This window comes from Oncorhynchus mykiss, chromosome 24 (genome assembly GCF_057628025.1).
Source record: "Oncorhynchus mykiss isolate SJ-2025 chromosome 24, ASM5762802v1, whole genome shotgun sequence".
Lineage (NCBI taxonomy): Eukaryota > Metazoa > Chordata > Actinopteri > Salmoniformes > Salmonidae > Oncorhynchus > Oncorhynchus mykiss.
In genome coordinates this window covers 26,397,291-26,421,350 of record NC_143045.1, presented here as the reverse complement: position 1 = coordinate 26,421,350, position 24,060 = coordinate 26,397,291, and the positions used below count along the sequence as shown (strand labels likewise).

Genomic DNA, 24,060 nt, shown 5'->3' with positions numbered 1-24,060 from the left:
TGTTATTTCATAGTTTTGATGTCCACTATTATTCTACAATGAAGAAAATAGTCCATATTAAGAAAAACACTTGAATGAAAAGGTGTGTCCACACTTTTGGCTGGTACTGTATATATTTGTGCCCATCTCAGGGAACTAATCCATTGTGGAGACCTAGGCTAAAAGTACATTTTATATAATATTCTGTACGAGGATCAGGAGCTCAGGGGCTCCCGAGTGGCGCAGCAGTCTAAGGCACTGCAGGCTGTGTCACAACCGGCCGCGACCGGGAGACCCATAGGGCGTTGCACAATTGACCCAGCATCATCCGGGTTAGGGGAGGGTTTGGCTGGAGGGGGCTCATCGCGCTCTAGCGACTTCATGTGACGGGCCGGGCACCTGCAGGCTGACTCTTGTTGTCAGTTGAACAGTGTTTCCTCAGTCACATTGGTGTGGCTGGCTTCCGGGTTAAGCGGGCGGGTTTTAAGAAGCGCGGTTAGGCTGGACGCATGACTCGACCTTCGCCTCGGCCAAGCCTGTTGGGGAGTTGCAGAAATGAGACAAGATTGCAATTGGATATCACGAAATTGGGGAGAAAAAGGGGGCAAAATACACAAAAAATAATAATAACAATTAAAAGAGGAACACTAGCTCAAGCAGTAGAACATTTGAGGTGTCTGTACTCAGCTCTGGTGAGCTCCGGCCCAAGTCAAGCACTGCTTCTTATCCCTTTTGCAAGTAGCCTACAGCTGTGTCTGTCCCAAGCTCACTGGCGCGGGAAACTCTGAGGGCCCTGAATATTTTATCCAATGCTACAAGTTCGCTAGCGCAAGCTTCTGACTGGACCCAAGTTAATAGTTGATACAATGATTCAAGTTCATTGCAGACAAGCCAAGCTTAGCCAATGTTATTTATAGGATATTTATTTTTAGCAGGATATTTTCTACCTGCAGGCTGCAGTTTTGATTTGTTGGCTTTATGTAGGCTATTTTTACATAGTTGGCAATGGAAGTTACTTTTTAGGTTTGTATCATTTTCATTTAGATAGTATTTTGATTAACCACATGACAATGATTTTGAGATATGAAGACATTATTATAAATAAATGAAACTGTTCCACGAAAATCTGCATATGAAAACCATAACGGGCACGCAGATCAGTAGAAATTGTTAAATAAATTGCCATTCCACATGAGAAAGGCTGCCGACTCCCCGTGTAGCCTATTACCGGCAACTTCAGAAGAGCTATGGCAGAATCTGTGAAAGCCAGCAGGAGCGGGAGGAGAATGGTTGGGTCAGGTTCATTTTTCCCCCCTCTGGTTATCTAGAGATCTGGCTCTCTCTTGTGTCTTATTTCAACAGTCAGCTTAAAGTATCAGACAAGCTCAATGCGTATATAGTTGATTTTATTAAAACACATACGGTATATGGAAGAATACACGTTTAAACATTTCGACCAATCAATTGGTTGAAAGAACTGATTACTTTCAGTCACCAAGATTTGTCTTGTCGGGGACAGCCCAGGTGTGTGTGAGTGTGATCCTACAGTCCTCTGGTGCTCATGTCTTCATTACTAAGGCTTGACAGATTTGTGTAAGTGGGTCGGGTCTCTCTGAAAGGAATGACATAGCCAGTAACCAGCCAATGGTTGATTGGTATTGGGTGTGTGTTCTGTGCGTCTTCCATGTCTGATTTGGGCAGATGGTATCCTGCAGGGAACAGGAACTACAGAGCAAGCACTGTGGCTTTGCCCCCTGCCTCCCATCGACCCACACGCCAGGCCACTCTTATACCTCCTTGCCATCTCCCTACCCCGTGTTGTAGGGAGATGGCCCACCCCCACCATCACTGTAAGCAAACGCTGACATTTGGATGACCTTGTCACTCGACGCTCCCTCCCATGTGTGTGTCTCCTGCAGGCTAGGCAATGCGTGGAGCAGGATGTTTTAATCATTTCTATCGACTGACGTTTAGATTACAGACCTGGGGCCGGTAGGGACAGCATAGGGAGAGGGAGGGGTAGGGGAGTGATGGGGGATGTGGGTGTGTGGGTTGGAGGATGGTGGTGGGGTCCGAGCCAAAAGGGATCATGTTTCCTGCCACCAGTGCAGTCCCAGGACACATTGTGCCATCTTGCGGTTGAAGTTGGAGGGGGGGGGGGCTTGACGGTAGTCTGAAAAAGTGTATGACGCTCACAGAAATGCAGTGGTAGGAAATATATTAACATCTGGGGTTAATCTTACACCCCCACCAACCATGCTGGTCCTCTACTTGCAGGGTGGCTGTTCATCTGAACCCCCTCTCCCTGATTCTCACAATTCTATGTGTATTGCGATTTGATACTGTGTATTTATTATGATTTGATGTTGCAAAAATATTGCTCACCATATGTCTGCTGCAGAGTGACGAGAGAGTCATGAAAACAAATTGGCTCTCTGTTTAAAATAATATGGAGAACAAGCTTTGAGTTTTGGTGGAGGTACAGCAAACTAGCACAAAAATAATATTGTGATATTGTCAAAACAATATGATACAGTATATCATCAAAAATAATATCCTGTAATGTAACTATGGATTTTTTCCCCCCATTACTACCAACCATGCTCTACCTGCAGGGTGGCTGGCTGTTCAGTGGCTGATTTGCATCTTTCTGTGGATGATTATTCACAAGTTGACCTCATTCAGTACACAACATCTCTGTAAAAGCCCTGGTTTTAGCTGTTCCTTCAGGTGCAAGTTCAAAGCTTACAAGATGCAGCCAGAGGTCAACACACTCTTGGAGTTTTTGTGGAGAGTTTGGGGAGCTACGTATTCACGTAAGAGGACAGGCTCTTTGTGAAGATAAGAGAGGTGGAGAGAATGAAGCATCAGAGAGAGCCCCTGCCCTCTTCTCATCCTCCCCCCCCCCCCCCATTATTTTCCCTCTGGAGGAAGTGAAGGACCTGCGAGAGGAGGATGAGAGAGCAGAGGAGAGGGTGAGAGTTTGACCAAGGAGCTTTGAAGAGGGAAGAAGGGGTTCCTTTTTACGCAATGGGGGTCTGGGGTTTTGGAGCTTGGGAAGGAAGGATGGGGGGAAGAGAGAAGTGAAACATGGCAGGAGGAGGAGCGAGTGCCATTTTTAAAAACAAGGTTTTATGAGCTGCATCAGCAACGTCATTGCATCTGTTTGTTCTCCCAGACAGCGAGAACGTCCACAGAGAAGTACAGGCACTCGGGCTGGTTCTGCCTAACCTAATGTAGATTCCTCTCCTCTTCTTCTCACTAACCTAATGTAGATTCCTCCTCTTCTTCTCACTAACCTAATGTAGATTCCTCTCCTCTTCTTCTCACTAACCTAATGTAGATTCCTCCTCTTCTTCTCACTAACCTAATGTAGATTCATCCTCTTCTTCTCACTAACCTAATGTAGATTCCTCCTCTTCTTCTCACTAACCTAATGTAGATTCCTCTCCTCTTCTTCTCACTAACCTAATGTAGATTCCTCTACTCTTCTTCTCACTAACCTAATGTAGATTCCTCTACTCTTCTTCTCACTAACCTAATGTAGATTCCTCTCCTCTTCTTCTCACTAACCTAATGTAGATTCCTCTACTCTTCTTCTCACTAACCTAATGTAGATTCCTCCTCTTCTTCTCACTAACCTAATGTAGATTCCTCTCCTCTTCTTCTCACTAACCTAATGTAGATTCCTCTCCTCTTCTTCTCACTAACCTAATGTAGATTCCTCTCCTCTTCTTCTCACTAACCTAATGTAGATTCCTCTCCTCTTCTTCTCACTAACCTAATGTAGATTCCTCTCCTCTTCTTCTCACTAACCTAATGTAGATTCCTCTCCTCTTCTTCTCACTAACCTAATGTAGATTCCTCTCCTCTTCTTCTCACTAACCTAATGTAGATTCCTCTCCTCTTCTTCTCACTAACCTAATGTAGATTCCTCTCCTCTTCTTCTCACTAACCTAATGTAGATTCCTCCTCTTCTCACTAACCCAATGTAGATTCCTCTACTCTTCTTCTCACTAACCTAATGTAGATTCCTCTCCTCTTCTTCTCACTAACCTAATGTAGATTTCTCTCCTTCTCACTAACGTAATATAGAAATAAACTAATGTAGATTCCACTCCTTCCCACTAACCTAATGTAGATTTCTCTCCTTCTCACTAACGTAATATAGAAATAAACTAATGTAGATTCCTCTCCTTCCCACTAACCTAATGTAGAACTAACCTAATGTAGATTTCTCTCCTCTCCTTCTCACTAACCTAATGTAGAACTAACCTAATGTAGATTTCTCTCCTTCTCACTAACCTAATGTAGATTTCTCTCCTTCTCACTAACGTAATATAGAAATAAACTAATGTAGATTCCTCTCCTTCCCACTAACCTAATGTAGAACTAACCTAATGTAGATTTCTCTCCTCTCCTTCTCACTAACCTAATGTAGAACTAACCTAATGTAGATTTCTCTCCTTCTCACTAACCTAATGTAGATTTCTCTCCTTCTCACTAACGTAATATAGAAATAAACTAATGTAGATTCCTCTCCTTCCCACTAACCTAATGTAGAACTAACCTAATGTAGATTTCTCTCCTCTCCTTCTCACTAACCTAATGTAGAACTAACCTAATGTAGATTCCTCTCCTTCTCACTAACCTAATGCAGATTTCTCTCCTTCTCAATAACCTAATGTAGAACTAACCTAATGTAGATTTCTCTCCTGCTCACTAACCTAATGTAGAACTAACCTAATCTAGATTTCTGTCCTCTCCTTCCCACTAACCTAATATAGATTCCTCTCCTTCTCACTAACCTAATGCAGATTTCTCTCCTTCTCACTAACCTAATGTAGAACTAACCTAATGTAGATTTCTCTCCTTCTCACTAACCTAATGTAGAACTAACCTAATCTAGATTTCTGTCCTCTCCTTCCCACTAACCTAATGTAGAACTAAACTAATGTAGATTTCTGTCCTCTCCTTCTCACTAACCTAATGTAGAACTAACCTAATGTAGATTCCTCTCCTTCCCACTAACCTAATGTAGAACTAACCTAATGTAGATTTCTCTCCTCTCATTCTCACTAACCTAATGTAGATTTCTCTCCTCACTAACCTAATGTAGAACTAACCTAATGTAGATTCCTCTCCTCTCCTTCCTACTAACCTAATGTAGATTCCTCTCCTCTTCGTCTCACTAACCTAATGTAGATTTCTCTCCTTCTCACTAACCTAATGTAGATGTATCTCCTTCCCACTAACCTAATGTAGAACTAACCTAATGTAGACTCCTCTCCTCTTCTTCTCACTAACCTAATGTAGATTTCTCTCCTTCTCACTAGCCTGATGTAGAACTAACCAAATGTAGATTTCTCTCCTTCTCACTAACCTAATGTAGAACTAACCTAATGTAGATTCCTCTCCTCTTCTTCTCACTAATCTAATGGAGCTCCCTCTCCTCTCGTGTCCTCGCTGCTTCGCACTACTGTAATGGCGCTTCCTCTGCTTCGCACTACTGTAATAGCGCTTCCTCTCCTTCTCACTACTCTAATGGAGCTTCCTCTCCTTCTCACTACTCTAATGAAGCTTCCTCTCCTTCTCACTACTCTAATGGAGCTTCCTCTCCTTCTCACTACTCTAATGGAGCTTCCTCTCCTTCTCACTACTCTAATGGAGCTTCCTCTCCTTCTCACTACTCTAATGGAGCTTCCTCTCCTTCTCACTACTCTAATGGAGCTTCCTCTCCTCATTACTCCAATGAAGCTTCCTCTCCTCATTACTCTAATGGAGCTTCCTCTCCTCATTACTCTAATGGAGCTTCCTCTCCTCATTACTCTAATGGAGCTTCCTCTCCTCATTACTCTAATGGAGCTTCCTCTCCTCGTTACTCTAATGAAGCTTCCTCTCCTCGTTACTCTAATGGAGCTTCCTCTCCTCGTTACTCTAATGGAGCTTCCTCTCCTTCTCACTACTCTAATGGAGCTTCCTGTCCTCACCTGCTCTCTTTCATCTGTACTGGTGTGAGAGAACAGGACGGGCAAGCGCAAATTCCAGGTAGTCATCCACCATATCACTTCACCCCTACTCTGTTTTCAGAGCAAGCTGTAGATGAAGGAGAGAGGAGAAAAGAAGAGGACACCGCATTAGAGTCTTGGGATGCACCCTGAGTCATCCAGAAAAGGACTGCAATAACTGGTCCAGTCATATGAGATGTATAGAGAACTTGAAGGAATGCGGCCCTTAGATTCTTTAGTAGTGATTTGTTCTCGTATAGTCTAATGAAATAACCATGTTTTGAGGGGAAAATAGAACACACCAGGTTGCTAGCCCTCACCCACCCTGATATGGAGGCTCAGACAGGTCAATACCCCATGCCAAATGAGTTTAGAAATCAGAGAAGGGCTTGAAAGCTGCTAAGCACACCCTCGCCACACTCACGCATGCCCGCACACTGTGTATGTGTCACTCCCTCGCTTTCGCTCTCTCTCATGCAAACACGCACGCACACCCCCCCAACCACTCTGCTCTACCCTCGAACCACGGCAAAGCACAGTGAAGGGTTTTCTGCTGAAACAGGAAGCCTCACTGCCAGTCTGCTGTTACCTGAGCTGTCCATCTGGGAAGAGAAGTTACCAGAGGCTGCTACTCACACACTTCACTCTGCTGCTGGAGCACACACAACACACACACAATCCAAATAAACCCGCCTTCCCCTTTCTCCAAATCTTTGTACAGAACAGTCTGATATGGCGTTGACATGCTGGTTGGACCCTAGTCTCTGCCGGTTTGTTCAAGTGATTACCTACATCTTTATCGGCCCATCCCATTTTTCACGAGTCTCATCTCTTAGCTCCAGGAGTCTAGCTAGCTAGCGTTAGCAGCAGGTTTGCATGAGTAAACAGTGGAATCACATCCACTTGTCCACACCACCATACATCCCCAGGTGCAACTCTTCCTTTCACAGTGCCCTGCTGTAGCCTGGGAATGCTTTGTTGTTGAACGGCAGAGTGATGTACAACTTGTTTGTTGTGCTCTGGGCTGATTGATGGGGGCAGAGAGAGAGGGCAATGTTTGAGGGGAGGGTGTGGGAGAGGCAAGCAGCTTGCCCTGGCTGCCCCTGTTGTAAAATAGCACAGGTGGATGTGACAGCCTGGAGGTGTATTGGGTTATTGTCCTGTTGAATAACAAATGATAGTCCCACGAAGCCCAAACCAGATGGGATGGTGTATCGCTGCAGAATGCTGTGGTAGCCATGCTGGTTAAGTGTGCCTTGAATTATAAATAAATCATAGACAGTGTCACCAGCAAAGCACCCCCACAACATAACACCTCCTCCTCCATGCTTTACGGTGGGAAATACATGCAGAGATCATCCGTTCACCCACACCGCGTCTCACAAAGACACGGCGGTTGGAATCAAAAATCTCTAGAGACCAAAGGACAGATTTCCACCAGTCTAATGTCCATTGCTTGTGTTTCTTGGCCCAAGAAAGTCTCTTCTTATTAATCCTGTCCTTTAGTAGTGGAAAAGCTAAGCTAAACTTTGTTCAAACAAGGCAAACTCCGTTTCTATTCAATCCTCAGGTACCCTAAAATGTAAATAAACTATCATATTTCATATGGAAAGAAGTATGTTAAATAGAAATGTAAAATTAGCATGCGCACGTCCTCTTTGTCGCGTGCGAACAAACTGATTTTCCCCTGAGACTCTTTGTATAAAAACTCAAAATTCTTACTCGTTTTGGAAAAAACCAGCCTGAAACCTTGAACAAAGACTGTTGACATCTAGTGGAAGCCATAGGAATTGCAATCTGGGAGATAGAATTGCATAGGGCCCATAGCTTTCCATTATGTTTTGTTTTTCTTTGGATTTTCGCCTACCATATAAATTGTGCTATACTCATACATTATTTAAACATTTCTACAAACTTCAGAGTTTTTTCTATCCAATGCTACCAATTATATGCATATCCTGGCTTCTGGGCCTGAGTAACAGGCAGTTTACTTTGGGCACGTCAGTCATCCGAACTTCCGAATACTGCCCCCTAGCCTTAAGAAGATTTATAAAGAATCTCAAATATAAAATATATTTTGATTTGTTTAACACTTTTTTTGGTTACTACATGATTCCATATGTGTTATTTCATAGTTTGTATGGCTTTCATTTTATACTACAATGTAAAAAATAGTAAAAGTAAAGAAAAACCCTTGAGTAAGTAGGTGTTCTAAAACTTTTGACCGGTAGTGTGTCTTCATACTGTACTGTCTTTGGGCATAGTGTGTGGTGTTTGTGTGTTGGGGGGATTGAGGAGAAGATAGAATGCAGGGGGGGTAGGGGTCACATGAGTTTCACCATACAGGAAGCTCATCTGTGTCGCGCTGAGTAAAGTCCCTAGTGCTAAGGCTAGAAAAGAGAGCAGAGCTAAACCAACCTGGAGCCTCTTTCTCTCTTTTCTCATAAATCAGAAAGGGAACGCTGGCTTACTGTTCGATGTGCAGGTGTCCACATACTTTTGGTCATGTAGTGTATCATGTAAGTAGATAGACAGATGCATCTATATCTCTATGTTGTCTTTAAAAAGAGCCTTTGTTTCCTCTCAGACAGTCTCTTCCTTTACAGTGTTTGTCACAGTGTGAGTTTCTGAGTGATGTCTAGTCTGAAACAACGCCATGGATATTACATCACCAATCAGTGTCTTTTCCTGAGTCATTGTTTGTTTCATTTTGTGGTGCCCCAGGCGGCATCATGGGGCCAGGACAGGGAGTGGGACAGGGGTCCAGTCCAGTCCAGCCTCACCTCCCTCTCTCTCCTGCCCTCCTCCCCCTCTGCTCCCCTCTCCTCTGCTCTGCTCCCCCTCTCCTCTGCTCTGCTCCCCCTCTCCTCTGCTCTGCTCCCCCTCTCCTCTCCTCTGCTCCCCCTCTCCTCTCCTCCCCCTCTCCTCTGCTCCCCCTCTCCTCTGCTCTGCTCCCCCTCTCCTCTGCTCTGCTCTGCTCCCCCTCTCCTCTGCTCTGCTCCCCCTCTCCTCTGCTCTGCTCCCCCTCTCCTCTGCTCTGCTCCCCCTCACCTCTGCTCTCCTCCCCCTCTGCTCTGCACCCCCTCTCCTCTGCTCTTCTCCCCCTCACCTCTGCTCTCCTCCCCCTCACCTTATCTTCTCCTTCACCTCTCCTCTGCTTCCCCTCTCCTCACCTCTCCTCTGCTTCCCCTCTCCTCACCTTATCTTCTCCTTCACCTCTCCTCCTCCCCCTCTCCTCCCCCTCTCCTCACCTTATCTTCTCCTTCACCTCTCCTCCTCCCCCTCTCATCTCCTCCTCCTCTCCTCCCCCTCTCCTGAAACACATCGGAGAGAGAAGTGTGTGTTGTAACAGAAAGTAATCTCCTGGAGAGTGTGAATCACCAGTTGGGGCTTGCACCTGCAAAACCTAAACAGGGAAAACAGGTGATTACCAATGGACTTTTTCAATCAACTTTGTTGAGTTTGAACGAGAGAGAGAGAGAGAGACAGAGAGATGGGGCAGGAAAGATAATTAGAGTGTAAAAATAACTTTTGGGCCCACCTACTCTTAGAGATAAGCACACAGCGGGGCAATCATTTGAAGGATCCCTTTTGCGGCAGCGTGGAAGACCATTGGAGGTGAAGGAGAGATATGTAAAATCGTTGGCTGTGGTTGGCTTTGATGCCACAGATAAGATCTACTGTAGGACTCAATTCAATTGAAGCCACATTGCAATATGTATGCAGTAGCCCTTGACTGCTGTACAAAAACTGTACTACCATCGACACTGCCTTCACAGGTAGATGCTTCTTCTGAATGTCAAAAATGTCATGTTGAATGTGATATCATCATCCAAGCTGTTTTCACAATTTGTTTAATCCTCATGTAATAAAAACAAGGCCAGCATTGAAATAGCTTTATTTGGTTAAATTGACTGTGCGTGTAACTATTTGACTGACTGTATGTCATTTCCTGTCTCTGCAGCCATCCCTTCCTGTCCTGTACACCCTGTCCAGCCAGGCTACCCACGAAGCTGTTCACCTCCTGTGCAGGATGCTTGTATTCGATCCGGTGAGTAGTGTTTGTGTATGTTTTTGTGTTGTCATGTTTAGCTGTACTTGTGAGGACCAGAAACCTCCACAAGAATAGTAAACAAACAGAAATGTGACCTACTTGGGGACATTTTGTTAGTCCCCACAAGGAAAAAGGCTATTTCTAGGGGGGTTAGTAGTTAGGTTTAGGGTTAAGGTTAGGTTTTGGGGTTAGGGAAAATTGGATTTTGAATGGGAATCAATTGTGTGTCCCGACAAGCTTTGGTAAACGAGAGAGAGAGTGTGTGCCTGCCTGCCTGCCTGCCTGCCTGCCTGCCTGCCTGTCTGCCTGTCTGCCTGTCTGCCTGCCTGTTGGGAAACAGATCATTATACTCCACAGTAATAGGATGCCATTTCTGCCTAACCAAAGAAAAGAAACAAAAATAATATCCTCATTACAAGTAATGGTTCAAAGGCTAAATGACCTGCAGATTGGACACCATATCTAGTGATGTAAAAAAGACTACTCAAGAGTTTTGGCTCCTGCTTCCAGACGGAAGCAGCTTTTTGGCTTTCTGTCTAAATAACATATCTTATTTTCCTAAAACGTGCAAGTATACCTTATGGTACGAAGACAGTTTTTGCATCATTTCTGGACAGTCAACTACATCCTGAACAAATGGAACGTGTGGAAGGTGCTGGTAACCCTAAACACCACTGTCACTGACTAATCAACAATCCAGCTTTCGATTGAACGACGTTTGCTTCAATGGCAGGCTTTCACCTCTGGCCAGTGGCCAATCCAGAAAGATGAACAGCTAGAGTGTAAGACTGTTCCCCCAGTGCATATGTCTCCAAGTCCAACCCCTAAAGTGCACTGCCTTGACCCTACTGCCCTGCAACAATATCCTCCTATCATGAGTTAGGTTGACGAGTTGACGGTTATTCACTGTCTTATTCAACAAAGGGAGGTTGATTAACTATGCCATCTTCTCTCCCCGACCCACACGTTTACTTATTCATACACTTAGGAGATGATTAAAACCAAACGTGTGTGTGTGTGTGTGTGTGTGTGTGTGTGTGTGTGTGTGTGTGTGTGTGTGTGTGTGTGTGTGTGTGTGTGTGTGTGTGTGTGTGTGCGTGCGCAGAAACCCAACTAGGATCTAGCGTTGACAGAACACAGGCGGTTGTGTTTATTGGCATCTCCTGACTGACTGAGGAAATAAGATGTGTGCTGTAATGATTCTGACGCTCTGTCACTAACAGATTAGGAGGAATCTGACATATGGTAATGATGGTGGACAAATGCATTGAGTTATTGAGGCCTACTGTATACAGGGTTGTCTCATTGAGATCTGTAATGTGGAAATAAGCCAACCTTTCTTTTCGGGTGTCTTCTTCCAGACCAGAGGGCAGTATTTCTCCCCCCTCGTTTCAATCTGGCACATCTAAGTGGGATATTGCTGACTAGTCAGATGGTTATTCAGTTGAGGCTGATTTGGTTTGATTCCAAGGTCTAGTTTTAATGTGGGGTGTCCTCGAAAGAGAAGAGAATGTGCAGTAGACTGCTGTTTGAGAGCCAGCAAATGCTTTATCAAACAGACCATTTGATTTGGAGGGATTTCATAGTCCTGTATGTATACATCAGTGTGTGTGTAGTCTGTATACATCAGTGTGTGTGTAGTCTGTATACATCAGTGTGTGTGTAGTCTGTATACATCAGTGTGTGTGTAGTCTGTATACATCAGTGTGTGTGTAGTCTGTATACATCAGTGTGTGTGTGTGTAGTCTGTATACATCAGTGTGTGTGTGTGTAGTCTGTATACATCAGTGTGTGTGTGTGTAGTCTGTATACATCAGTGTGTGTGTGTGTGTGTAGTCTGTATACATCATTGTGTGTGTGTGTAGTCTGTGTACATCAGTGTGTGTGTAGTCTGTATACATCAGTGTGTGTGTGTAGTCTGTATACATCAGTGTGTGTGTGTAGTCTGTATACATCAGTGTGTGTGTGTAGTCTGTATACATCAGTGTGTGTGTAGTCTGTGTACATCAGTGTGTGTGTGTAGTCTGTGTACATCAGTGTGTGTGTAGTCTGTGTACATCAGTGTGTGTGTGTAGTCTGTGTACATCAGTGTGTGTGTGTGTGTAGTCTGTGTACATCAGTGTGTGTGTGTGTGTAGTCTGTGTACATCAGTGTGTGTGTAGTCTGTGTACATCAGTGTGTGTGTAGTCTGTGTACATCAGTGTGTGTGTGTGTGTAGTCTGTATACATCAGTGTGTGTAGTCTGTAGTCTGTATACATCAGTGTGTGTAGTCTGTATACATCAGTGTGTGTGTGTGTGTGTGTAGTCTGTATACATCAGTGTGTGTGTGTGTAGTCTGTATACATCAGTGTGTGTGTGTGTGTGTGTGTAGTCTGTATACATCAGTGTGTGTGTGTGTGTGTGTGTGTGTAGTCTGTATACATCAGTGTGTGTGTGTAGTCTGTATACATCAGTGTGTGTGTGTAGTCTGTATACATCAGTGTGTGTGTGTGTAGTCTGTATACATCAGTGTGTGTGTGTGTGTGTGTGTGTAGTCTGTATACATCAGTGTGTGTGTGTAGTCTGTATACATCAGTGTGTGTGTGTGTAGTCTGTATACATCAGTGTGTGTGTGTGTAGTCTGTATACATCAGTGTGTGTGTGTGTAGTCTGTATACATCAGTGTGTGTGTGTGTAGTCTGTATACATCAGTGTGTGTGTGTGTAGTCTGTATACATCAGTGTGTGTGTGTGTAGTCTGTATACATCAGTGTGTGTGTGTGTGTAGTCTGTATACATCAGTGTGTGTGTGTGTGTGTGTGTGTGTGTGTGTAGTCTGTATACAGCAGTGTGTAGTCTGTATACATCAGTGTGTGTGTGTGTGTAGTCTGTATACATCAGTGTGTGTGTGTGTGTGTAGTCTGTATACATCAGTGTGTGTGTGTGTGTGTGTGTAGTCTGTATACATCAGTGTGTGTGTGTGTGTGTGTGTAGTCTGTATACATCAGTGTGTGTGTGTGTGTAGTCTGTATACATCAGTGTGTGTGTGTGTGTGTGTGTGTGTGTGTGTAGTCTGTATACATCAGTGTGTGTGTGTGTAGTCTGTATACATCAGTGTGTGTGTGTGTGTAGTCTGTATACATCAGTGTGTGTGTGTGTGTGTGTGTGTGTGTGTGTGTGTGTGTAGTCTGTATACATCAGTGTGTGTGTGTGTGTGTGTAGTCTGTATACATCAGTGTGTGTGTGTGTGTGTGTGTAGTCTGTATACATCAGTGTGTGTGTGTAGTCTTTATACATCAGTGTGTGTGTGTGTGTGTGTAGTCTGTATACATCTGTGTGTGTGTGTGTGTGTGTGTGTGTGTGTGTGTGTGTGTGTGTAGTCTGTATACATCAGTGTGTGTGTGTAGTCTGTATACATCAGTGTGTGTGTGTGTAGTCTGTATACATCAGTGTGTGTGTGTAGTCTGTATACATCAGTGTGTGTGTGTGTGTGTAGTCTGTATACATCAGTGTGTGTGTGTGTGTGTAGTCTGTATACATCAGTGTGTGTGTGTAGTCTGTATACATCTGTGTGTGTGTGTGTGTGTGTGTGTGTGTGTGTGTGTGTGTGTGTGTAGTCTGTATACATCAGTGTGTGTGTGTAGTCTGTATACATCAGTGTGTGTGTGTGTGTAGTCTGTATACATCAGTGTGTGTTTGGCCCTCCCCCAGTCTAAACGGATCTCAGCGAAGGATGCCCTGGCCCATCCCTACCTGGATGAGGGCAGACTGAGGTACCACACCTGTATGTGTAAGTGCTGCTACACCACCTCCTCTGGTCGCGTCTACACCAGCGAATTCGAGCCCGTCACCAACCCCAAGTTCGACGATGGCTTCGAGAAGAATCTGACCTCCGTCAGACAGGTCAAAGGTGAGTCTGTCGACCAACCAGCAGAGTTGTACTATGGGAATTAGCACTTTCAAGTTTTGTTGTTTTGATTGTTTTATCCTCTGTTTTAGGCCTATCTATCTCATCCGTTTTTATCCCCTTCATGTTACTGGGTTCTGTTTTTCCACTGAGTTTGCAAAGAGAGGCAGCTTTAGCTAAAGCTAATTAGTTTCAATGGGTGATAGATAGACATCCATCCATTGCGTACATGGTGAAAGTCTTAACCTAATATTGTGATTATTGTGAAACCGGCAGCTTTACAGACGCCTGAGGTCCTAATTGAATCCAATCAACCCTGAGACCATGTGTAGATCATGCCTCTGTGTGTTAAGGCGTTTGCGTGCTTCCCAGACGAAACCGTTCAGAAGGGTTCGTGCATATATTATGATGACATTTTGTGATTTTTTTTTGTTAGTTTAGACTTCATGAAGGATTTTTTCAGCTGTTCAGGCACCACATTGTTTTTCTCGAAAGTAGCCGAAGTCTACGCCCCTTCGTTGGTGATTGGTCAATAGTAGGGATTCTTCAATAAAGTCGATTCTTCAATGAGACGACTCGTTTCATGCAAATTTTTTTCTTTGAGAAATACTGCACCAAACATTTAGTTAGATGTAAAATTACACGACTAAGTTCTCCTCTGCAAAAAGTCAACATTTATGACAGATTTCTTGAGTTATCTTGTACTGAACAAAAAGATAAACACAACATGTAAAGTGTTGGTCTCATGTTTCATGAGCTGATCCCAGAAATCTTCCATACGAAAAGCTTATTTCTCTCAAATGTTATGCAAAAATGTGTTTACATCCCTGTTAGTGAACATTTCTCCTTTGCCAAGATAATCCATACACCTGACAGGTGTGGCATATCAAGAAGCTGTTTAAATAGCATGATCATTACATAGGGGGAGACCCAGATCAGTGGTGGCCTGTTCTGTCAGCAGGTATTAGTGATGCTGTCTTCTAAAAGCAGGCTTACTCTGGTCGAGGGTCGAAAAAACCTGGCCTTTCTCCCTAATTTTCTCTTCCTCCTCCTTTTCCCCACCCCCTTCTCTTCCCTCCCTCCTACTCCTCTTCCTCCCCACCCCCATTCTTCTCCACCCCCTCACCCCCCATCCCTCAATCCACTTGCCCCTTATTTCCACTGAGAGATTAGCCATTCTGCCTGGTGGTAGGCTAACTGGTGGCCAGCTCCAAGCTGTTGACAAACTGCTGCACTGGACTCTAGTGCACCACTTTAGTTGCTAGCCTTTAGAGGCCTTTGATGTGTGCACATGTACTGTACACACAAATGTGCATGCTCATACTGGTAAAAATGATTGAAATGTTATGATTTGTCGTCAATTGTGTAATGCAATCACAGTTTCCTCCTCTGCAGTAAATGACAGATGGCTGGAGTTTGCAGGAATGTGATGAATGACAAAGCATAGCTCAATACATCTGATACCTTAGTGCAGATGCCAGATATCCTGGAGTAGGCCTGTGACAAAACAAAGGAAAATGAATAGCATTTTACTTTTACTTCAGATATTGTACTCTCTGGTACTTATTTCAACTATTTACTTCGTACTAAGTGGTATCTACACAACAAAGCTTGTTTTAATGAACCTCAATGAAGTAAAATAATCAGATCATTATAATGCAACTACCATTTTGCCACTCGATTTCTAAACACAGTTGTATTTAGAAATCGCCCTGGCCCCGTGCTACAGTCAAAGTTTACATATACTTAGGTTGGAGTCATTAAAACTCGTTTTTCAACCACTCCACAAATTTCTTGTTAACAAAATATAGTTTTGGTAAGTCGGTTAGGACATCTACTTTGTGCATGTCAAGTCATTTTTCCAACAATTGTTTACAGACAGATTATTTAACTTATCATTCACTGTATCACAATTCCAGTGGGTCAGAAGTTTACATACACTATGTTGACTGTGCCTTTATACAGCGTGGAAAATTCCAGAAAATTATGTCATGGCTTTAGAAGCTTCTGAGAGGCTAATTGACATCATTTGAGTAAATTGGAGGTGTACCTGTGGATGTATTTCAAGGCCTCCCTTCAAACTCAGTGCCTCTTTGCTTGACATCATGGGAAAATCAGAAGAAATCAGCCAACACCTCAGAAAAAAATTGTAGACCTCCACAAGTCTGGTTCATCCTTGGGAGCAATTTCCAAACGCCTGAAGGTACCACGTTCATCTGTACACACCATGGGACCATGCAGCCGTCATACTGCTCAGGAAGGAGACGAGTTCTGTCTCCTAGAGATGAACGTAGCATGGTGCGAAAAGTGCAAATCAATCCCAGAACAACAGCAAAGGACCTTGTGAAGATGCTGGAGGAAACAGGTAGAAAAGTATCTATATCCACAGTAAAAACAAGTCCTATATCGACATAACCTGAAAGGCCACTCAGCAAAGAAGAAGCCACTGCTCCAAAACCGCCATTAAAAATGCCAGACTACGGTTTGCAACTGCACATGGGGACAAAGATCGTACTTTTTGGAGAAATGTCCTCTGGTCTGATGAAACAGACATTGAACTGTTTGGCCATAATAACCATCGTTATGTTTGGAGGAAAAAGGGGGAGGCTTGCAAGCCGAAGAACACCATCCCAACCATGAAGCACGGGGGTGGCAGCATCATGTTGTGGGGGTGCTTTGCTGCAGGAGGGAATGGTGCACTTCACAAAATAGATGACATCATGGAAAGAAAATTCTTGATATATTGAAGCAACATCTGAAGACATCAGTCAGGAAGTAAAGCTTGGTCGCAAATGGGTCTTCCAAATGGACAATGACCCCAAGCATTTTTCCAAAGTTGTGGCAAAATGGCTTAAGGACAACAAAGTCAAGGTATTGGAGTTGCCATCACAAAGCCCTGACCTCAATTCTACAGAACATTTGTGGGCAGAACTGACAAAGCGTGTGCGAGCAAGGAGGCCTACAAACTTGACTCGGTTACACCAGCTTTGTCAGGAGGAATGGGCTAAAATTCACCTAACTTATTGTGGGAAGCTTGTGGAAGGCTAACCGAAACGTTTGACCCAAGTTAAACCATTTAAAGGCAATGCTACCAAATACTAATTGAGTGTATGTAAACTTCTGACCCACTGTGAATGTGGTGAAAGAAATAAATGCTGAAATAAATAATTCTCTCTACTATTTCACATTCTTAAAATAAAGTGGTGATCCTAACTGACCTAAGACAGGGAATTTTTACTTGGATTAAATGTCAGGAATTGTGAAAAACGGAGTTTAAATGTATTTGGCTAAGGTGTATGTAAACTTCTGACTTCAACTGTACATACCATGTGTTTATAAGTGAAAATCCACACTTCAAAATAGCTCTTTACCAAATTAAAACAAGCCCTAAATACTGTATAACACAGTAAGTTAGCCCCGGTTAAAAGGCTTACTTTGAAACTGTAAAGAATGTGTTCTGTCCATCTCCCTGAGTCTGACTCTATCTCTGTCTTTAACAGAGATCATTCACCAGTTCATCCTGGAACAGCAGAAGGGGAACAGAGTGCCGCTCTGCATCAACCCCCAGTCAGCCGCTTTCAAAAGCTTTATCAGGTAAGACTAGAAGCCTTTGCCGGTGGATACCACCAGATTCTTAATTGTTTGGATTTTTGTACTTAATCTACAGTAGTTTGAAAGCTAGCCACTTCTTAGAAACTTGATAGCTTGTTAGATGACATTGACCCTACTTGACCTGGTCCTGTGAGCATGTACGCTTACCTTCCCTTACCATAATCTACCTGCCACACCTTGATACCTGTGTCCTTCTGTGTCACAATGAGAACAGTAACAGTCCATTGCATTGGCCAGCTTTCCTCACTGTCAACCAATAAAAGTCTCTTTCTCCTTGTAGTTTGTTATTACCGGCCTAAAACATCTGATTTGGGAGTTTTCCTCCTTCCTCCAGCCTGCCAGCCAACATGCTGAGAGTTATTGTGAAGGATTTGGTGCAATAGTTAATAGCTTTTTCTGCAGGTCCTCTGCAGTAGATGCATACTGCTCATTAAACAGAAAGTGGTGGTGCGGCAGTGCCAGTGACTGACCATATCTTTCCATCTCTCCCTGTCCCCTCATCTATTTCTGTCTCCTCTTTTGTTCTTTCTTTCACTCATCTCCCTCAATGTTTCTCTCTCTCCCCCGTCTCTCCCTGACAGTTCCACTGTGGCCCAGCCCTCTGAGATGCCCCCGTCCCCCCTGGTGTGGGAATAGCTGCTGTCTGTGCCACGATCCGGCCCCGCGCTGGACTACTGAGGACAACAAGAAGAAACCCCAACCTGTGTAGCATTTCACTGGAGTCTAGGACTAGCAATGTCCACTGTGTGTATACTGTAATACTAACTATGAAGTTTTAAAATGAACCCAACCAACCACTGCTGACTGGGTTATGGAGGGACTTTTACAGTGTGCTATGTATGCAAGTGTCTGCCCACACTGCTCTGTAGATGCAAAGCCACAAATGGATGCACACACACGTGTGCATTGTGCAGAGCTGGTATAAGGGCCAACCTCGTGGGCTTGAAAGTGTGTGTGTAAAGCCAGGGATGAGACAGTATGCTGCAGAGAGTCCTCGTAGTCTCTGCCTGCAGTCCCAGAGGGCAACGTACAGCTCCCGTCCACTTCCATACATACATAGTCATCACTTATTTATTAAAGGAGGGAGACGCGTTCTGGAAAGGGTGTTCTTTTTATATATAGCACAGGATTTAAGACACTCCCTGCTCATGCTAGTTAACCCCCCTCCCTCAGAAATCATAACGTTCAATTAGAGATGATGCTTTCTATTTATTTGTGGTGTACTGTTAAACAGTTTAGTCAGAGGGTTTCATTGTTTGTTTTGTCCCCCAAAAAAATCCTGCTAATATTGCTGTTTGTTCTATGCCTGCTGTCCCCCGGGTTAGAAGTTAGTATTTGTGAAGAGATGTGTGCTCTGCATGCCACTTGGTTGCGATACATATGGCGAGAACCCCTCACCCGGCACACATACTCGCATGACTAACCCAAATATGGGCATGTGGAAGTATGGTGCTGTGTCAGTATTAGCTGGGTAAAATGTGGTAGCCCTGGAATGTGGTTGCATCAAAGAATAGACTATTAGTGGGAAAGAAGCGCCACTGAGAGCTGAAGAGATCCTCCGCTCTGGGTACAGTAACATGACGGGGGACAGAGAGAAAGTAGTTTAGGGTACATATTGACATTGTGGTATTCAGCACAGATTTTGTGCTACAGGAACAAGAAGGCCATGTTGGGGTGCTACTTGGTCGTTGCGTTTTCTCTCTGGAGACTCTGAGAGACCGAATTCAATTAATCTGCTGTTGAACGTCCTGTACCATATGAACAGGCATGTTAAGAGTGTAAGGGATACAGATATTCACTGGTTCCCCTGCCATGTCTTCTGAATATATAGTCCCTCCATACACTGCATGTCCATGTTCTGTCAATACATACCTAGTTAAAGACAGACAAGCGAAATCATACGAAGATCAGCCAAACCAAAATCATTTAATTATTCTGAAGAGAAAGTGAAACCAAGATTTGTTTTAATATGGATGTTTGATGATACGGGGATGCTGCCATTTCTGGAAGATGCTGATTTATTCCATAGGGTCCCAACAAGTGGGGTGTGTGCGTGTTGCTTATGCGTGTGTCCTGTCACGTGCAAATGAATATGTTTAACTAACTACAGTGACTTTCTTTGGTGAGGGGGTGTCACCTTATCAAGGGAATGGTGTCAAAGAGATAGCTATTCCCATCAATTAATAAGGTCAATTAATAATTTAGCCAGTAATATCAGGTCTACTTTAAGCCTCACTCCCCATAGCGATGTTTCATGTCACCTACACAATAAAATACACTTGCAGAAGAAAACTATTTCATATATTTTCAGATGATTATTTTCTATTTATTTCAGTCAATGGAATATGATATGTCAATAGGTGAACAACAAATGGATTTCAAACTAAATCTACAATGGAGGAAAAATATAAATAAATAAACTCAAAACAATACTGCTGTATAGGTGTATTAGCCTGCACATTTTTAGGGCTGTGCATTTTATTTTATTTTTGAGACTTTTTGAGACTATAAATGTATATATTTTATTTGGCCTTTTTTTATGTTTTCCCCTGTACACGAGCGTGTAGAAGACATAAATAATCCCCCAAAAAATGATTGAGAAAACAAATGAAAAAACACATAACCAATTATGTTAATTGTGTCTTGTGTGTACTGCAGAGCTGTGGCTATATTGAAGTACAAGGCTTTTTTCTTATTATTATTTCTACCTTAGAGAAACACTTTACTATTGTGTGTATATGTATATAAAGAATTACAATGTTGCTCTCTACCTCTTGAGCTCTATTACTTGGTTTGTTTACCTCCACAAATGTATCATTTCATGTGTAGAATTAAAAATAAAACTTGAATGTCCCTTACAGCTTTTATATATATATATATATACAGTGCCTTGCGAAAGTATTCGGCCCCCTTGAACTTTGCGACCTTTTGCCACATTTCAGGCTTCAAACATAAAGATATAAAACTGTATTTTTTTGTGAAGAATCAACAACAAGTGGGACACAATCATGAAGTGGAACGACATTTATTGGATATTTCAAACTTTTTTAACAAATCAAAAACTGAAAAATTGGGCGTGCAAAATTATTCAGCCCCCTTAAGTTAATACTTTGTAGCGCCACCTTTTGCTGCGATTACAGCTGTAAGTCGCTTGGGGTATGTCTCTGTCAGTTTTGCACATCGAGAGACTGACATTTTTTCCCATTCCTCCTTGCAAAACAGCTCGAGCTCAGTGAGGTTGGATGGAGAGCATTTGTGAACAGCAGTTTTCAGTTCTTTCCACAGATTCTCGATTGGATTCAGGTCTGGACTTTGACTTGGCCATTCTAACACCTGGACATGTTTATTTTTGAACCATTCCATTGTAGATTTTGCTTTATGTTTTGGATCATTTTCTTGTTTGAAGACAAATCTCCGTCCCAGTCTCAGGTCTTTTGCAGACTCCATCAGGTTTTCTTCCAGAATGGTCCTGTATTTGGCTCCATCCATCTTCCCATCAATTTTAACCATCTTCCCTGTCCCTGCTGAAGAAAAGCAGGCCCAAACCATGATGTTGCCACCACCATGTTGCCACCACCACAGTGGGGATGGTGTGTTCAGCTGTGTTGCTTTTACGCCAAACATAACGTTTTGCATTGTTGCCAAAAAGTTCAATTTTGGTTTCATCTGACCAGAGCACCTTCTTCCACATGTTTGGTGTGTCTCCCAGGTGGCTTGTGGCAAACTTTAAACAACACTTTTTATGGATATCTTTAAGAAATGGCTTTCTTCTTGCCACTCTTCCATAAAGGCCAGATTTGTGCAATATACGACTGATTGTTGTCCTATGGACAGAGTCTCCCACCTCAGCTGTAGATCTCTGCAGTTCATCCAGAGTGATCATGGGCCTCTTGGCTGCATCTCTGATCAGTCTTCTCCTTGTATGAGCTGAAAGTTTAGAGGGACGGCCAGGTCTTGGTAGATGTGCAGTGGTCTGATACTCCTTCCATTTCAATATTATCGCTTGCACAGTGCTCCTTGGGATGTTTAAAGCTTGGGAAATCTTTTTGTATCCAAATCCGGCTTTAAACTTCTTCACAACAGTATCTCGGACCTGCCTGGTGTGTTCCTTGTTCTTCATGATGCTCTCTGCGCTTTTAACGGACCTCTGAGACTATCACAGTGCAGGTGCATTTATACGGAGACTTGATTACACACAGGTGGATTGTATTTATCATCATTAGTCATTTAGGTCAACATTGGATCATTCAGAGATCCTCACTGAACTTCTGGAGAGAGTTTGCTGCACTGAAAGTAAAGGGGCTGAATAATTTTGCACGCCCAATTTTTCAGTTTTTGATTTGTTAAAAAAGTTTGAAATATCCAATAAATGTCGTTCCACTTCATGATTGTGTCCCACTTGTTGTTGATTCTTCACAAAAAAATATGGTTTTATATCTTTATGTTTGAAGCCTGAAATGTGGCAAAAGGTCGCAAAGTTCAAGGGGGCCGAATATTTCGCAAGGCACTGTATATATAAAAAAACAGCTAGTTTTCTTTTTCACTCATTTGAAAAACTATTTTAAATTTGCCAGAGGTAGGATTCATCATGTCATTGTATTAAAATACCCTATCAATAGCCAAGCAATTCCAGACTGTTAGTTGACGTTGAGTCATATATTTGATAGGCTATGACCCTCCCCGTCTCCCTGTGTAATATCTGTGTGTGAAGAGATTTTGTGTTGAAATGAAGTACAAAAACCCACTGATACAAATTTTTAGATACACAAATAATAACAAAGCAGACAGAAATATGATGGTGGTGCTGTGAGAGAGACGAACTTGAACTCTGCAACTGATATTTGGGCAAAATTTGGATAGGTACTACTTGTGCTGTCACACATTTTTATAAGACATTTGAAGTTTATACTCAGAGGTAATGTAATTTGAATACAATTTATGATAAATATATCTATAAAGCTCTGCTTACAAGGACCTTAAAAGACAATGTGAAGTTGAGACCGGAAATGAATCCTCGGATGTGCTCAAGTGTGTGTTGGGAAAAATGTCCGGTCTCTAACAGTGTAGATTTGAAGTACAGTGGTGAAACTCATTAAATGTGGCATTTTAAAGAACTTCAGTGCTGTGGCTCTTGTTATTCTTCTTCCAACTTCAGTATAGACCTAGACTGTTATGTACATCATGTATTATACATAATGTCTGATTTCATTCTGGTTGATTGTGTTGTCTTGTGTTGCTCAGTTGGTAAGCATTGATCTTGCAAGGCCAAGGTTGGAGGTTCGACTTACTCTTATCCAAAGCAACTTACAGTAAGAAGTATCTGCTAAATGACCAAAATGTAAAATTGTGTGATTATTTCATGAGTTTTACTGCCACCCACTGGAGTACATTAGCTTTAACAGTCTAAGCAATTCCAAAACTTGTGAGCACACTGATATACAATCAAATCACACATTGCTTTCACATTGTATTTGACCCTTTTATGTTCCATTGAGGGCAAGTGTATATCAATATAGACAGAATCTCAATTATTGTCCATATGAGAGGTGCTCTGTGCAAGTCCAACCACAACACACCTTATTGTCTATGATACTTTATGTCTGAAGCAGTAAATGAAGACAATTTCTTGAGAAAAATAAAGAATGTTGAACATTGTTTGAAGCTATAGTTGCTTATTCATTGAATAGGTCTGGAGGATACTAGAGCATAATATAATTATTATAGATCAAATGTTAAACCCTCCTTAAAGGGACAAATAAATCCACGTGTAGGAGATTTTTTTAATTCTAGGCTATAATATGGTATTGAGGATGGTCAAACTGGTCACCAGCTTCAGTTGGTCAAATTGGTTTTTCCAGCAGGGTTGGAGAGAGAAAGGTGATGGAATGTAAGACTTGTAGGTACAAGGTTTGTGTTAGGACGTAGACAAACACCGTCCAGGATATACTTCCACACTCCAGTCTCCTAGGGGGCAGCAGCAACCTTATCCAGGTGTTGAACATGGTGGATAAACAAATCAGGCGCTGCCAATTAGGGTGATATTCAACCAGTGTACCAGTTGGCAAGCCGTGAGGCTGTTGGGTTTGTTTGGTGGCCATAAGGCCTTTCGTTTGGCTTTTGAATCTTTAGTTTGGGCATGTCTTTTTGTATTTTTCCTTTTTGTACATGTTTAGTCACCATCTGATTGGACTGGCTGACCATGAGGTCAAGAGAGACCGAGCTGGCCCTGGAAGGTTGCTGTCTCCTTAGGCACAAACTGTATGCTGACAAAAGATGCACACATTCATTCAGGTTACAGACCATGTAATTAGGCCAAGGACCATTAGACAAAGAGAGTCCAACAATATCTGTAGTCTGGTTATTGGATTCATAACAGTGAGACCTTGATGGATTAGAGTTTTAACAGGTCTAATGTTGTGAGATAAGATAAGTGCATGAGGGGTGGGGATTGGCATAGTTTGTTTTGGGAAAATATTAATACGAAGACAAATTCAGTTGTTAGGCATGTATTATAATAATGT

At 42.8% G+C, this 24,060-nt stretch overlaps 1 protein-coding gene across 1 annotated transcript in view; it reads left to right on the top strand.

The window, feature by feature from the left end:
- The window catches only part of LOC110504071 (serine/threonine-protein kinase NLK), an 82,235-nt gene extending 59,582 nt beyond the window's left edge, over positions 1–22,653 (top strand). Inside the window, exons 8-11 of the mRNA XM_021582889.3 lie at positions 9,952–10,038; positions 13,732–13,930; positions 17,428–17,521; positions 18,121–22,653. Of these exons, the coding sequence (XP_021438564.1) occupies positions 9,952–10,038; positions 13,732–13,930; positions 17,428–17,521; positions 18,121–18,175 (435 nt within the window). The 3' untranslated portion in view covers positions 18,176–22,653. The remainder of the gene's footprint in view (positions 1–9,951; positions 10,039–13,731; positions 13,931–17,427; positions 17,522–18,120) is intronic.
- Positions 22,654–24,060: the final 1,407 nt, after the last annotated feature.